General features: G+C 40.6%; 1 protein-coding gene across 2 annotated transcripts in view; it reads left to right on the top strand.

Annotated features, from left to right (window-relative positions):
* The window catches only part of TP53BP2 (tumor protein p53 binding protein, 2), a 62,187-nt gene that overhangs the window by 33,310 nt on the left and 13,140 nt on the right, over window positions 1-15,737 (top strand). For both annotated transcript variants that reach the window (XM_006871144.1, XM_006871145.1), the window contains exons 7-13: window positions 2,004-2,168; window positions 2,502-2,724; window positions 3,886-3,996; window positions 4,667-4,815; window positions 6,108-6,573; window positions 8,804-9,579; window positions 13,068-13,205. In XM_006871144.1, coding sequence (XP_006871206.1) covers window positions 2,004-2,168; window positions 2,502-2,724; window positions 3,886-3,996; window positions 4,667-4,815; window positions 6,108-6,573; window positions 8,804-9,579; window positions 13,068-13,205 — 2,028 coding nt within the window. The remainder of the gene's footprint in view (window positions 1-2,003; window positions 2,169-2,501; window positions 2,725-3,885; window positions 3,997-4,666; window positions 4,816-6,107; window positions 6,574-8,803; window positions 9,580-13,067; window positions 13,206-15,737) is intronic.

Consider the following 15,737-nt stretch of genomic DNA (forward strand, 5'->3'; position numbering starts at 1 on the left):
TTTTATTGAGAATTATGTGATAGTTTACATGGGAGAACATTAGTTTTGCATTCATCTGATTGTATATCGTTTCAGTGCCATGGTTACAATCCCCTCCATGCGTCATCAACCAACCTAAGGGTATAACTACAAGCATGCCCCCCGGTCGTCAGCACACAGCCCCTCTCCCTCTCTGTGTTTAAAGTCCCCAACTGCTCCATCTCTCCACGTCATTGTCTCTGCCTCCATGTCAGGCAGGCATCACTGCTTCTCTGGATAGGGTCCCGCTCTCTGCTCTTCTCCGTTGATGGTCCCAGGGACCTCCGCTCCTAGACTGAAAAGTTAATCACTCCTCTCCTTGCTACAAAACGTCTACCGTTACATTTCCAACCCTCACAAGCAGTCCTGATAACAATTATTCACTATTGTATCACAAGAGACCTGTCCGCATTTCATTTCATCAGCCCTGCCTAGACAAATTGGATACTACTCAGTGGAGATTCTACCTTCCTTCATACCCTCTGGATCTGGGTTCCCTCGTGAAAGCTTGTAAGCCAGTCACTTCTTGCTTTTGTAGGCCCCTCCCCTCCCCATTTTGAATAGCCAATGTCCAAGTTGCCCATCCCTGTCTACTCTGTGTATGTATGGAGGGGGTTGGGAATGATCCTTGCTGTAAGGATTTGTTCCCTCTTTTGAGCTACTGTATCCCTAGGTGTAGGTCAAGTTCATCAAATTGTGTCAGATTACTCTTTTTTTTCCTTTTCTTTCTTCTTCTAGTTGAGCTCTGATCATAAAGTCATTGAAGCCAGGTCAAGTGGGTATTATCTGCAAGTGTGGGTGTTCTTGTGCTTATGCCCTCTCTTCTTATCAGCTGGATGCTTCACTCTACTCTGGTCCTCTGTGGGTATGTCACTGACTCTGGGCCCAATAGTCCCAGGTCTTGCCACACTGCTGGCCAACCAGGTCTTTACCCGTGTTCACAGGAGTCTATTGAGCATTGTAGGGCTTAGCTTGCAGCTTCATTGCTGTTTTTCCCTCACTTCCCCTTATCGGTGACAAACATGGTCACCAATCAGAGCATGTAGTCCCATTGAATCTTAGTCTTGGAAGGGGGTTTGCACTGAAGGAACCTGACCACTTGCCTTGATGTCTCCTGGGCAAGCAACTGGCTTGTTCTTGTAGAAACAGTCGGTCTGCCTATGTTGTTTTGTATTTTTCCTGTAAGTCTTTCTTTCAAGAAGTATCTTCTGTTCTTCTAGCTGCTCCAGGCTGGTCTGCTCGTCCTTTCAAGTGGAAATTTCCCATCTCTGAAGACCTGGATGTGTTTCAAGCTTCCACCAATAGTCTTATGTATTGCAGAGGCTCCGCAGGAAGCCTCCTTCACTGGGCATGTTATAGCCCCATTTTAGGTGTTCCAATCAGTTATAGGCAGAAGACGGACTTACAAGCTTTCTATGGTGATATTTCTGGCTATTCCTTTCTCTCCCCTCTAGTGTCTATTTTATAATATAATGCAAGGAAAACCAAGATTCAAAAGACCTCCAAGCATCTTAGCTTGTTAGCTTCACTTGGTACTCACCATAGTCCATAGTTTGTTCAGTTGCTGATTTTTGTGAAGTACATCCCTTTCTTTGGAGGTGCCTCTGGGTGGACTTTCAGTTAGCAGCTGAGTGTGTTAACTGCACCATATAGGGAGTAATGCAGGGATACAGAGTGTTTGTTCAAATGGCAGAAAGGGCTGGATTTTTGGTTACTTTTTGTTTTTGTCTAGGTTTGGGGTCCTAAATCCCAAAAAATCCACAATAAACTTTATAGGACCTCATACCAGACATTTGAGTCATTCCTGACAACTTTAGCTGTTGGTCTAACACAGGTGCGGCTCATTTTTAAACTAAGATGACAATTGTGAAGGAACCTTAAGTTTTTGGAAACTGTATTATAGTTATTCACATGCTAATCTGTTTGAGAAGGTTTTTCTTCCTGCTTCTTGGCTACCCTTTTTCATTTTCTTTTTCTGTTTTCAGTTAAGAAACAAATTGAATCAAGAGCAGAACGCCAAGCTTCAGCACCAGAGGGAGTGCTTGAATAAGCGTAATTCAGAAGTGGCCGTCATGGATAAGCGAGTCAATGAGCTCAGGGACCGGCTGTGGAAGAAGAAGGCGGCTCTCCAGCAAAAAGAGAATCTTCCAGTAAGTAGGCTGTTTGTCTGCGCTGGGGGAGGAGTAAAAGGCTGACCAGCCCAGCGAGATCAGTGATTCATCAGAAGCCTTTTCACAGTCATTGCTAAGTGTGCTCTCAGCAAAGCAAATAACCCAGCATTCTTTTACTTTTCAGTGTTATTACCTGCGAAGCTCCACTTTCATTTAAATACCAGTAACAGCATGGGTTCATTGTAAATGTTTCTGTTTTGGGACATTTCCAATAAACTTGGACTAGATCCTGAAAAGTTATCTGCACTTAATTAACATCCATGAGTTTTTCTGAGTTGTGGCACTAAAGGACCTATGCTCTTTTCCCCTAAGGTTTCATCTGATGGGAGTCTTCCCCAGCAAGCAACGTCAGCGCAGAGTCGAGTGGCTGCAGTAGGTCCTTATATCCAGTCATCTACTATGCCACGGATTCCCTCAAGGCCTGAACTCCTGGTGAAACCAGCCCTGCCTGATGGGGGCGTGGCCATGCAAACTTCAGAGGGGCCGATGAAAATACAGACACTGCCCAATATGAGAGCCGCGTCACAAGCTAAAGGTAAGCACAAGTAATTTTCAAGTCCCTCCATAGTTCTGTTCCACCCCACCTCTGTGATTCTTTTTCCCAGATTTGGTTTATAAAAAACATTGTCATCATATCCTTTATTCTAAGAGTACCTTTTATTAGTACAAGATAGTTTTTAACCTTGGAAAAGTAAAATGTAATAGTTATGCAAATCTTGAAAATTGTTTTTGAAAAGTTCTTTCTTATTTTAGACAAGGAAATTTTAACCTGGTATTAACTTCAGAACTGTTCTTTTTGGGTAAACACCACCACCTATACAAGTGTTAGGGTGTCATAGGTTACAGAATGTGAGGTCGCGAATCTATTCTGTGGATTAATAGTGTTACATACTCTGTGCTTTTGTGGGAGAATTTGCTGACTGATGAATCAAGTGTAAAGGCAAAAATATTGGGAGATATATTTAGTAATCTTTAAATTCCGTGTAGGCCTGAGGTATATGGAGAGTTGCAAGTCAGAGTTTTGTAAACGGAAGAGAAAAAGGGCGAGTTTTGGGGGAAAGCAGGTTAACCACATCCTTTAAAGATCTTACCATTCGGATCCCTAGAAAGAAAAAGTAATAGTCTGTTTTCCTGAACCACAATCACATGCAGGTGACAGCTAATTTAAACATCATTCTTTCCCCATGATTGCTACTATGAAGAAGTAATATTCTGTTGAGTGAGTTATGGTTGCTTGTATTTATAAAGAAAAATAAAAGCCATAGCTTTGACATGAAAATGTTACTGTAGAAAGAACCCTAATGACACTAATTTGTGGGAGTTAGGGGTTACAAAGCAATGCCCCTCCTGCCTTGTGGTGGTGCATGCGTGTCTGAGCCAGATGTTGTGAGGCCCTGCCGTGTGCTCAGCTGTGCCCTGGTAAGGCTTTCATACACTCCCAAGAGTAATGCATGGATGCATGGGTAGAGCACACTTCGTATTTGTTATGAGAAATTTTGAATTGTTTGAGTAAGTAATCATTTTTAACTTGGAAACAGAAATCTGATAGGGTATTTTCTAAATAAATTTCCTAGAATGTGGTTGTGAGTTTGAAATTGAAAGCTGTTTTTAGAGATTAAAATTCTTAGCAGTAAAATGGATGATTAAAAAGCACTTGGGATACTGGATTATTTATAGCTGCTTCCCTGTGTTGTAGGCTCTAAACTTCATCCAGTTAGCCTTGATTGGAGTCATTCAAATGCAGAGCTTTTCCCAAGCCAGAGCTCTGCTTCTGTACCAAAGAGCCCTGGGAACACTCCAGAACAAGGTAAAGTTTATCTGTGCAGCTCCTGAACGTTATATGTTGGTCAGCTATGAAGTACTGTGCGTTCTTTTTTTTCCTGAACATTTTATTGTTCTTATATGAAAGCTTACATAGCATATTAGTTTTCTATTCAATAATTGGTACACAGATTGTTCCATGATATTGATAGCCATGTGTCAGCACTTGCCCCATTTCCTCCCTGGGTTCTCCGTTTTCCCCTGTGTCCCTGTCCCGTGTCCCTAGCCCCTGTGTCCCTGTCCTCTGTGTCCCTGTCCCCAATCTTTTGTTGTCCTTTTGGTCTCATGTAAGGAGCACATTCTACACAGGTGTTATTGTTAATTTTATATGCCTGTCTGTTGTTTGGCTAAGAGGTAAATATGTATTCGTTTTTAGGTAGTTTATTTTCCGGTGTTTTAAAGTTAGTATTTAGTTTATTTCCAGTATGCCGTCATTTAGCTGAGAACTAAGGGTGCTATCATTGTAGCATTTGGATTATACTTTTATCAACTTAATTTTATCAGAAGAACCATATTGAATTTGTATTTTGAAACACACTAAATTTTTATGTTCGAAACATACAGGGTTTCCAAGAAATTCAGAAGACACAGACGTGTGAGTGGATAAGGAATTTGATCATGCTGTTTGAATGTTACTATGATTTGTTTGTTTTCAGCTGATGATGGGGAGGTTCTGCTGAGGGAGAAGGAGAAGAAAGTGCGGCCCTTCTCAATGTTTGACACAGTAGACCAGTCTGCTGCCCCACCTTCCTTTTGTACTCTGAGGAAAAACCAGAGCAGTGAAGATATCTTGCGGGATGCTCAGGTATTTAAGATATCTGATTAAAAAATTTAGTCGTAATTCTTTGTGAGGTTTTTAAATGGGATAAAGAACCATGTGCTGCAGGAGAGTAGTAGAAACAGAGTAAGTAAGAAAATGCAACAGCAGCATTCTGTTTTAATTTCTGTTGCTTGAGTGTATTTCTGCTCTCACATCCAAATTGTTGTTATACTTGCTTCTGGGTCATATTTCATGTGATTGCTTAAAAAATGTAAGTGCATTGAAGAACATTGTCTTTCTGCTGTTAAGTATTTTATTTTTTCAGAATTTGGAGTTGAGATTATACCAGTGATTGGATGATGAGTGTTGTATAACTTGTAGTTTTTAGGTGTGCTGTTGGATCAGTACTGACTCATAGCAACCTTATGCACAACAGAATGAAACACTGCCCAGCCCTGTGCCATCCTCACAATTGTTTTTACACTTGAGCGCATTGTGCTGCCACTGTATCACGCCATCTCCTTAAGGGTCATCATCTTTTTCACTAAATAACCCTCCACTTTACCACATATGATGTCATTTTCCAAGGACTTGTCCCCCCGATGATATGTTCGAAGTTTCAGAGACAAAGTCTCTGCATACTGGCTTCTAGAGTATTTTGGTTGTACTTTGGCCAACCCAGATTTGTTTATTCTTTTGGTGGTCCATGATACTTTCAATATTCTGCTCCAACACCGTAAATCAAATGTATCAATTCTTCTATGGTCTTCTTTATTCATTGTCTGACTTTCACATGCATATGAGGTTACTGAAAATACAGTGGTTTCGGTCAATCACACCTCAGTCCTTAAACTGCCATCTTTGCTCTTGAACACTTTAAAGAAGTCTTGTACAGCAGATGTGCTTAATATAATGTTTTGACTGCTGCTTCCATAGTGTTGATCGTTGATACTAATCTCTGACAACCAAGTTATAGATGGATACTTTGAGTTACATGCGTGTGTTTTAATTGAAGCCACAGTGAAGTTTCAGTGAACAAGAATGGCTTTTCATTTATCGGTCCTTCTGTAACTGAAAGATAGGGATTTAAAGTTTTCAAGTGGACACATAGAAGTGGAGGCAAAGAGTGAAGTCTTTTAGGGAGGAGTTGTATTGCATTTGTTCCTGAAGTCCATTTTTAAATGCGATGAAGTCCAGAGATGTAAAACTTTTTAATGATTAAAAGTTTAGAGGTAATATTTATGCAGAGTTAGAGTATACTTTCATTTATGAAAGTAGACCATCTAAAACGTCCTGATATTTAGTGATTTTAACTTGCTTTTAATTGTGTGTTACAGGCTACAAATAAAAATGGTGCTAAAGTACCACCTCCTGTTCCTACAAAGCCTAAACAGATTAATTTGCCGTATCTTGGACAAAGTAATCAGTCTCCATCAGACGTTAAGGCAGATGGCAGTCCACAGCAGTTCTCCACAGCTGTTTCATCTGCGGGAAATAAACTGAAGACGGCAGGACTGCAGCAGCAGAGGGTCCTGCTGTCTCCCACTGTGCCTTCCGTTGGTCAAGACCAAACCCTTTCTCCAGGTTCTAAACAAGAAAGTCCACCTGCTGCTGCGGTCCGGCCCTTTACGCCTCAGCCTTCCAAGGATACCCTCCTCCCACCCTTCAGAAAACCGCAGACCGTGGCAGCCAGCTCAATATATTCCATGTACACCCAGCATCAGGCTCCTGGGAAAAACTTCCAGCAGGCAGTGCAGAGTGCGCTGACCAAGACATACTCCAGAGGGCCACACTTTTCGAGCGGTAAGCTTCTGGACCTTATTTTCATGTGCAGATGGTGTGTACATTGTAGTTTTCTCAGCAAACAGCAAAATGACCCTATCTGTTTCAACTCATGCTTTTATTTTACGAGTTTTATTGAATTGTGGCTTCTGTTACTGAGAGTTGAAAATGTCAGCTGCTGGAGTAGACATTGAAGGCAACAAATGAGTGAAGTGTGGTCCACTTCTTGAGGAGCTCACTGGTAAGTGCAAGATAGATGCCCAGGGGCCATGTCTATGCTACAGAAGGCCAGGTCTGCACTATAGGTGTGTCCAGGTGTTTTTGGAGTTTAGAGCATTAGATGACTGCCCTTGTATATAGATCAAAATAGCAACACTGTATTGTATCTTAAGTTGTTTTGTTGAGAGCATGGTGATGGTGTGCCGTGGAGGCGCCTCCAGCTCATAGTGACCCTGCATAGGTTTTCCGAGGCTGTAAATCTTTATGGGAACAGAAGCCTCATCTTTCTTCTGTGGAACAGTTGGTATTTTCGAACTACTGATCTTGAGATTAGCAGCCCGACTCGTAACTACACTACCAGAGCTACTAACTAAATATAAAATCACAAAATGATTGTCATTATTGTTAGGTGCCATCAAGTCAACTTTGATTCGTAGTAACCCTGTGCACTACAGAACCAAATGCCCTGGGGCCTGTTGTTACGTTTTGGCCCATCGTTGTAGACACTGTGTTGGTCCATCTTGGATTAAATTGTTCCAAGTGTATACAATCTGGTAATTTATAGGGTAGGCGCTGTGGGTCAGGACCGACTCAATGGCACTTAACAACAACAAGAAGAAGTTATTATCAGTAAGAATAAAAACCACTGTATTATCTTTCTGGTCATGAGATATGCATGTAATTGTGACCTAAAGTGTTGGAAATTTGATAGTAAAAACTCAGTATGTGAGGGTATGTCAAAAATGGATTGCTAAAAATTCAAGAAACCTTTTGCAGCTGTTATTTCTTGGCATATCCTCCATCTAGTCTGCATCCTACTTAATGTGGGGTTCCAGCTCTCTAGTCCTTCCCTGAAGGATTCTGTACACGATGATTTACACTTCTTCAAAATGGAAGTTTTGGTATCCTCAAGGGAATCAAATTGTGTTCCCTTTTCAATGTTACATGAGTTTGATGAACAAAAAGAAGTCTGCAGGGGCAGGGCGGGAGGGTGGATGGAATAAGATTTCCCAACAAAAATTGCAAAGGACAGTCCTTTGTCCCCTTGAAGAATGAGCAGATGTGTTGCCGTGGTGGAAAAGACTTCCTTGGCACAGTTTCCTGACCTTTTTCTTAACCAGTGCAGGTTTCCGTTTTCTTAAAACTTCTTCCTAATATGTTCCGTGGTTGACCTGTGCCCTTTGAGAAAATCCATCAAGATTACTGCTTTGGAATCCCCCAAAATAGTGTCCATAACCTTCTGAACTGACACTGGCCAAGCAAATCCCCTCAGAAGTTACTGATTTGACTAGAGCTGGTTTTTGAAGGCACCCTAACGGGGCTGAGACAAGTGTATTACTGAGAGAACATGTCTGCAGTTCCTCACTGGCATGTTTGAACACCTTTAATTAGGAAAGAGCCCATGCATGTATGAACTAGAACCCTAATAGCAATACTTTTTGACTGACCTCATTTCTGCCTTGCCTCCCCACCCCCATCTCTTGATTAAAACTGCTAATATAGTAATTTGGGAATGAGATGATTTTTATATAAAATTCTATTATGGGGAAAAGCGTTGGTAAATACGGTGGTTCTTACATTATTTCGTAGTCCAACTGATCAATCATATTGATTGACTTGAAATGTGCAAAAACTTGAATATCGTGCATGTTGAGTTTTAGTGTTTAATACATGAGAGGATACTAGGTTTTCATTGATTCTAGTGTGTACATTTCTTCACATTTTGATATCTGAAATGTGGATGCAGATTGTAGTGATTTCTGACTATTACTTTTGGCAGTATTTCTGTCTTATTGGTGCATAAAGTAGTGATGCATCTTACAGTCAGTAGGGGCTGTGATTCTATAGTAAGTTGTACAGTGATAGAAGCCTTGGTTTGTCATTTTCAAATGATTCTTTAAAGACATTACTTGTACTGAAGGACATTATGTAATAGCTGTTTAAGTAAGCTTTAGTTATTGATAGTTGAACCTATTACTTGCCAGCTTTTGCTTAATTAGTACTAATCAGGGGTTTTTCCTTTTCCAATTAGTATATGGCAAGCCAGTGATTGCTGCTGCCCAAAACCAACAGCAGTACCCAGGGAACATTTATTCCAATAACCAGGGCAAGCCTGGCAGCCCTGAACCTGAATCAGAGCCTGTTTCTTCAGTTCAGGAGAACCATGAAAATGAGAGAATTCCACGTCCACTCAGCCCAACCAAGTTACTGCCCTTCCTATCCCATCCTTACCGAAACCAGAGTGATGCTGACCTAGAAGCCCTACGGAAGAAACTGTCGAATGCACCCAGGCCACTAAAAAAACGTAGCTCTATTACAGAGCCCGAGGGTCCCAATGGGCCAAACATTCAGAAACTTTTGTACCAGAGGACCACCATAGCTGCCATGGAGACCATCTCTGTCCCATCATACCCATCTAAGGTAGCTTCGGGGACTGCCAGCTCAGAAAGCCCAGTCGAGATCCCAAATCCATACTTACACGTGGAACCAGAGGTGGAGGTGGTCCCTCTAGTTCCTGAAGCAGTATCCCCAGAGGAAGCAGGGAATGCCAGCACAGAGACAAATGATGTGCCACCTCCTTCTCCGCGATGTGACTATGTGTCTGAAGGAGCCCCAGACAGCAGCCCGAATCTCCAAAATAACTTGGAAGAACCAAATCCAGAGACGCCCCAGCTGCTTGAAGTGTACCTGGAGGAGTACCCCCCATACCCACCCCCACCATACCCATCGGGGGAACCTGAAGGGCCGGGAGAAGACTCAGTGAGCATGCGTCCCCCTGAGATCACAGGGCAGGTTTCTCTGCCTCCTGTAAGTAATTCGGCCTTTTACCTTGTCCTGCTCATCTAGGGATGTCCGGGTGTGACCTTGTGTGCTGGACTGCAAGGTTGGTGGTGCAAACTCACCAGCCGCTCCTTGGAAACAGGGTCTCTGACTCCATGGAACTTAACAACTCTTCTAGATTGTTGATTCTTAAACTGCAGTGAAATATCAGCAAGTATAGCCATTTTGAAAAGATGGTTTGTGTTCAAATTGCTTACAGTAGCAAATGTATTCTACTGTGTGCCCTTTTGTTTTAAAATACCCTTGGTACAGAGTGGATCTTATAAATGCCATGAAAAGTTAATATATTGGGGATAAAGAACTTTGTTTTTTTTAGGAAGAATCTATTTCTTTGTGAAGGAAATAGAATTTTCTTTTTATAAATAGCACACTTATTTCTTGTCAAGCTAATGTGTCTTATTAGGGACGTAGGAGTACACTGGGATGATGAGGCCTGGGTTTGATCACTAGCTCAGCTCTGTGAAGTCATGTAGAGCATAACTTTGCTCAGTAGATGAACCCCACTTTTTCAAACTTCTTTTTCTTGCCAGTGAAATTTATTTTAAATGATAAGGACAATATTGGAAGGGTTTCATGAAATGGGGGCAGGGAAGGCTAACTGGCACAGAGAATGTGGTGGGAGCTACTACCTCACCTTCAATATAGTTTGTAAACCTCTGGATAACATGACTGCCCCTGAGGTTTCTTTGTGCACGAATATTGGGTTAAGTGCCATTAAGTGAATTCTAACCAAAGAGCGGCTGGTGGATTTGAACCTCTGAACTTGCAGTTCAAACTGACCTGTGGTCCAGTGCTTTCCCTACAGCGCCTTAACAGGTTTCTAACACTAACATTAAGTCATTCTAAAATGACTTAGGCATGCTTTCTGTACTCTTCCCAAATATGAAACTTCTCTCCAGAAGTTTTGCATGTTTCCCTAAAATAGCTGAGAGTACAGAAAGCCATTAAATCCACATTTTCAGAGTTTCATTTTATTGTAGTAAGCAAAAGAAGCAGCAGGATCCTTATAAAAGTAGAAAACCTGGTATAGTGTTTTTTTAAGGATAAGATAATAGTTTTTGTGCTCAACTCGTTATAACTTAGATGAGGTGATAGTTATTCAAAGATAAAAGTTACTTGAACTTTGTGGTTAGAGTGAACATTTGCTGTAAAATTATATTTAGTAAACGATTATAGGAAAAGGGGCTTTAACACTGAGGTTAATGCTTTTTAAATAACTTTGTATCTCCTAATTCTGGGGTTCGCTTCTTTCATTGGACAAAAGAAGGAAGTTTTAACCCATACTGGCCCAACCGAGTGCACACTGTAGCTACTTTTGTTATTCTCCCGCCCTGTTTCTTGTGTGCCAAAAAAAAATTTCACTTTTTCAAGGACAAAGGAAACCAATTTACAAAACAGTGTCATCCTTTCTTAAGACTCTTTTTGTAGGAAAGTGATTTTCTTTCTCTGTCTGTCACACTATCATGCATGTTGTCTAACAGGCGTTCCTGCACCTCTGAATTATGTTCCCCGCAGGCATGTAATGTCCACATTGCTTTTTCTTTTCTTTTTAAAAGAAACAACATTTTAGCTATTGCAAACTCTAAAATGTATTGTGTGCCACTTAAGGTTTTTCATTCAGCAGTCTTCATTTTTTTTTGAGCTAAAATGAAAACAATGTGTGTGGCATGTGACACTTTAGAAAATATTTCCACATGGCTGGATATGTTTAAGAAATCTCTTTTATAAGCAAGTTAGATCTGGTGCTTAAAATTTTGCCTTGGTTTTTAACCCATTCGTGTGGCCCTTTGGGTTAATGTACTGGACTACAAAGTCGATGTGAACCACTGACCTTGTAGTTCCCAATCGTGTGCTGGTCCAGCAGCACCATACCAGGAGTCCATTCTAAGTATGTTGTTGTTCCAACTCATAGCGACCCTGTATAGGATTTCTGAGGAGTGGCTGGTGAGCTTGTACCGCTGACCTTGAGGTTCAAACTGACCTTGCAGCCCAGCACATTAACCTGAAGCACCACATCAGCAGTCCATTCTAAGTATAGAGGAAACATATTTTTAATACCCCAAACTTTGAAACTGGTATCAGAAAGGGGGGTGGGGTGACCAAAAGAAAAGAAAAAGGTGAAAAATGAAAAGTATAAGTATAGTTAAGTTTCTTAAAAGTGGTAACATTTTACGACTGGCAGGATTCTACTTGCTGTATCTAAGACAGACTAATTATCTTAATTATTTACAGTGATAATACCCTTTTCCCTGAGGAGGCATTTGGGATGAAATGATTAAGAGCAAGGCCTTCTGAGAATCTGGATTCCAGCTCTGCCATATTCTGGTTAGGTGCCCGAGTGTATTCATCTGTAAAATGGAGAGAATAGGGTTTCTGTGAGGATCAAATGAGTAATCATTTAATCAATGTTGTTGTTGTTAAGTGCCTTGGAGTTGGTTCTGACTCATAGCAACACAAATGAGTAATCATTCAATAAATGTTAGCTGTTTTAATTCCCAGTTATTCTTGTTGAGTACTGTTTAGGGTTTTCAAGGAACAGTGGGAGGATTGGAACCACTGACCTTGTGTTTAGCAGTCCAGTGCGTATTCTACAGTACCACACCAGAACTCCAAGTTATACTCTTGCACAATTTTAAGAGTGGGGGATTCTTTTTTCTTACTTGAAATAAGTAATTTAAAGATCATTTGTTCTTGGCTAATTTTGACATGCGACAAAAAGCCAGCCTACTTGCCACATCAGACTACACACATTGCTTATGGTGGCACAGTAGTTAAGCATTTAGCTGTATAACAAAAGGTTGGTGATTGGAAAACTGTGGCAAGCTATAAAGCAATTTTTCTGGCCTGTAGGGTTTCTGTGAGTTGGAATTGATGTAGTGACAACTGTTTTATTGTGAATGTGTATATGTGGCACTGTAGAATAAGCCTCTGGACTGCTAATAAGGCCAGCAGTTCTAACCCAACAGTCGATCCTCAAAAACCCCGTAACAGGGTTATTTGGGGTTGGAACTGACCCCTAAATAACGTTGTTGTTATGTGCCTTGGAGTCAGTTCCGACTCATAGCGACCCTGTACTGGGTTTCCGAGGCTGTAAATCTTTATGGGAGCAGAAAGTCTCATCTTTCTCCTGCGGAACAGCTGGTAGTTTTGAACTGCTGACCTTGCCTGATATGTAACCACTGCGCTACCACAGCTCCTTACTCAAATTTAATTTTATTAAGTGTTTGTAAAGTTAAGTTCCTCCCATTTGGTTACATGGGTGTGTTTACTTGGTGAAAATTTATTGAGCTGAATATTATGATTTGTGTTCTTTATATGTCAATGAATTGTGCTAAATATATATTTATAATTTTTTAATTCCTTTTATTAGCTAGGTGTTGTTTCTCCCCTTTTGTTTTTGTTGTTCTCATCTGTTTAGACCAGGATCCTTAATTTTCCATGCCTTTCCTCTGCAGGGCAAAAGAACAAACTTACGTAAAACTGGATCTGAACGAATTGCTCATGGAATGAGGGTGAAATTCAATCCCCTTGCTTTACTTCTAGATTCATCTTTGGAGGGAGAATTTGACCTTGTACAGAGAATTATATATGAGGTATAATTACAAAAAATTTAAAAGAACACCTTGCATGTTTTGTTTTTTAATAACTGTCTAATTTTTAGGAGGTTCCAGTCATGTGTTTTTCTTTATGCTAATTGTGTGTTTTCACTTATGTTTAATAGTGTAAATCATGCTATGAAGTAGAGATCCCAAATTTGTCCCTAATTTTTCATTAATAATCGTTACATCTGGGTTTTACATTTAGATCTTTATTCAATGTTGAGTTCATTTCTGTATATGTTGTATGAGATAGATCTTCTTTGATTGTGCTGCACATGTATTACTGGTTTTGCCAGAACCCTTTTTTTTGTTGTTGTATTTTAAACTTGTGAACTGAATGAAGGTTTACAGAGGAGATCATCAATTTTACATTCAACAGATCATATACTTTGCCTCATTACATGGTTATAGTCCCCTCCACGCGCCACTAATTTACAGTGTTTACTTTTATTCACTTTAACGATTGCATTCCTCGCTGTGTCTTCTGCCACCCCCATCTTTCCTCTGTCAACTTCCCTCTGGTTGTATATTGCCTGCCCCATCCCCCATGTCAATGTGTGTTTACCCTCTAGCACATGTATCATTTCCTCTTCCCAAAACCATCATAGATTGCTTCTTTTATCAAGAACCACCCCCCCCCCTTTTTTTTTGTTGTTGTTGTACAGAAAGAACCAAGAATATATAATTATTTAAATAACCCAAGAACATATTCTGGAAGCTAGCCTCCTGGCTGCCAGCACACAGCTTTTCTCTTCCCATGAGTCTAGAGCCCTCAGCTGCTCAATCTCTCCATTTCTGGTGTCGCTGCTTCTCTGGTTAGGGTCCCACGTTCCGCTCATACTCTTCTCTCTTAATGGTCCTAAGGTCCTCTTTTCCTGGAATGTAAGATTAACTACTCCCCCACTTTTGTTGTACAACTTCTACCTTTGCAGTTGTGACAATTGTAATTAGTCATGTTAACAATTACTCACTGTTGAATTCAATGAATCTTATCCCCATCTTTCACCAGACCCATCTAAACAAGATGAAAACTATTTAGTGGGGATTCTAAACCCACCCCACCCCCAACACACACACAGAAACTAAATACCCTCTTGAAAACTTGTAAGCCAGCCACTCTGTCTTTATAGCTCCCCCTCATGTGGTGTGGCGCTGTGGGTTAATGCGCCAGACTGCAAAGCTGTTTGAACTGCAAGGTTCGCGGTTCAAGCTCACCAGCTGCTCCTTGGAAACCTTACACAGGGTTGCTATGGGTCGGAATTGACTCGACGGCATTTAACAACAACAACATTTTAGGTAGCCAATGTCTTAAGTTGCCTGTCCCTATCAAACCTGTGTATAGAGGGGATAGGTTTGGTCCTTCATCTGAAGAGTCCTTCCCTCTCAGTATTTTGAGCTACTACAGCCATAAGTATAGGTCAGTTTCATCAAATTATACCAATTTACACTTGTTTCCTTTATTTAAAAAAAAAAAAAAAAATCTTTTTCTAGTCCAGTTCTGATTATCAAGCCATTGAAGTGAGGTCAAATGGGTACTAGCTGCAAGTTTGAGCTTTCTTGTGCGTTTCCCCTCAGTTCATATCAGCTGGATGCTTTACTCTCAGCTCTAGCCCTCCATGGTTAGGTCTTTGTCCATGGGCTCAGGAGTCTCCAAGTCTCCCCAAACTTGAGACCAACCAGCCCTTCCTCTTCTCTCTCTCATCTCAAGGTCGACAGGAGTCTATGGAACGTGATTGAACTAAGCCCATATCTTTGTTGCTGCCTTTCTCCCACTTCCACTCACATGTAGACCAACACAGTTATCAGCAAGCTTACATGCCTTCTCATATATTCCCTCTGAGGGTCTTGGAGACTTGCATGTTGTTTTAAATCTCTAATAGAAAATGAATCTAATAGAAAATGAATTTAAATACATATTTAAATTGTTTTCTTTTGGCGGAATAGCTTGGTGTAGAGACTCTCTTGTGCATGTTCCAAAATAGACTATGCTATTTTAAAGACGTGATTGTAAATTTTTACTTTGGGTTGTCTAGAGTATATTTCTTTTCAGTATATTTCTAGTCAGTTCTAACTCATCCTTAGCAACCCTGTATAGGGTTGCCGGAGCTATAAATCTTTATGGGAGCAGAAAACCTCCTCTTTCTCCCACAGAGTGACTGGTGAGCTCAAACTGGCAACCTTAAGGTTGGTAGTCCAGTGTTTATCCTACGGAACCACAAGCTCATTTAAAAATTGCTTTGGTCTGGGCTTGCACTATACGGTATTAAATTACAGGTGTGCTCCTGCTATTCAGAAGCTTACTATTTAAAATATTTTTAGTTGACCTTTTTTCCTCTCCATGGCAAATATATCTGTTAACTTAGAAACTAGTTTGTGGTAGGAAGTTGGGAGAATAAATAAACAAAAATGATGGTAAAGATATAGTTCCTGGTACTGTCCTTCAATTTCTTAAAAAAAATTCTTTTTATAGTGATCACCATCTTTATGTGGTTATTCTGTTTTCTGTCTAGAATTATTTTTGGTAGG

Source organism: Chrysochloris asiatica, unplaced genomic scaffold (assembly GCF_000296735.1).
Source record: "Chrysochloris asiatica unplaced genomic scaffold, ChrAsi1.0 scaffold00161, whole genome shotgun sequence".
NCBI classification, from domain to species: Eukaryota; Metazoa; Chordata; class Mammalia; order Afrosoricida; family Chrysochloridae; genus Chrysochloris; species Chrysochloris asiatica.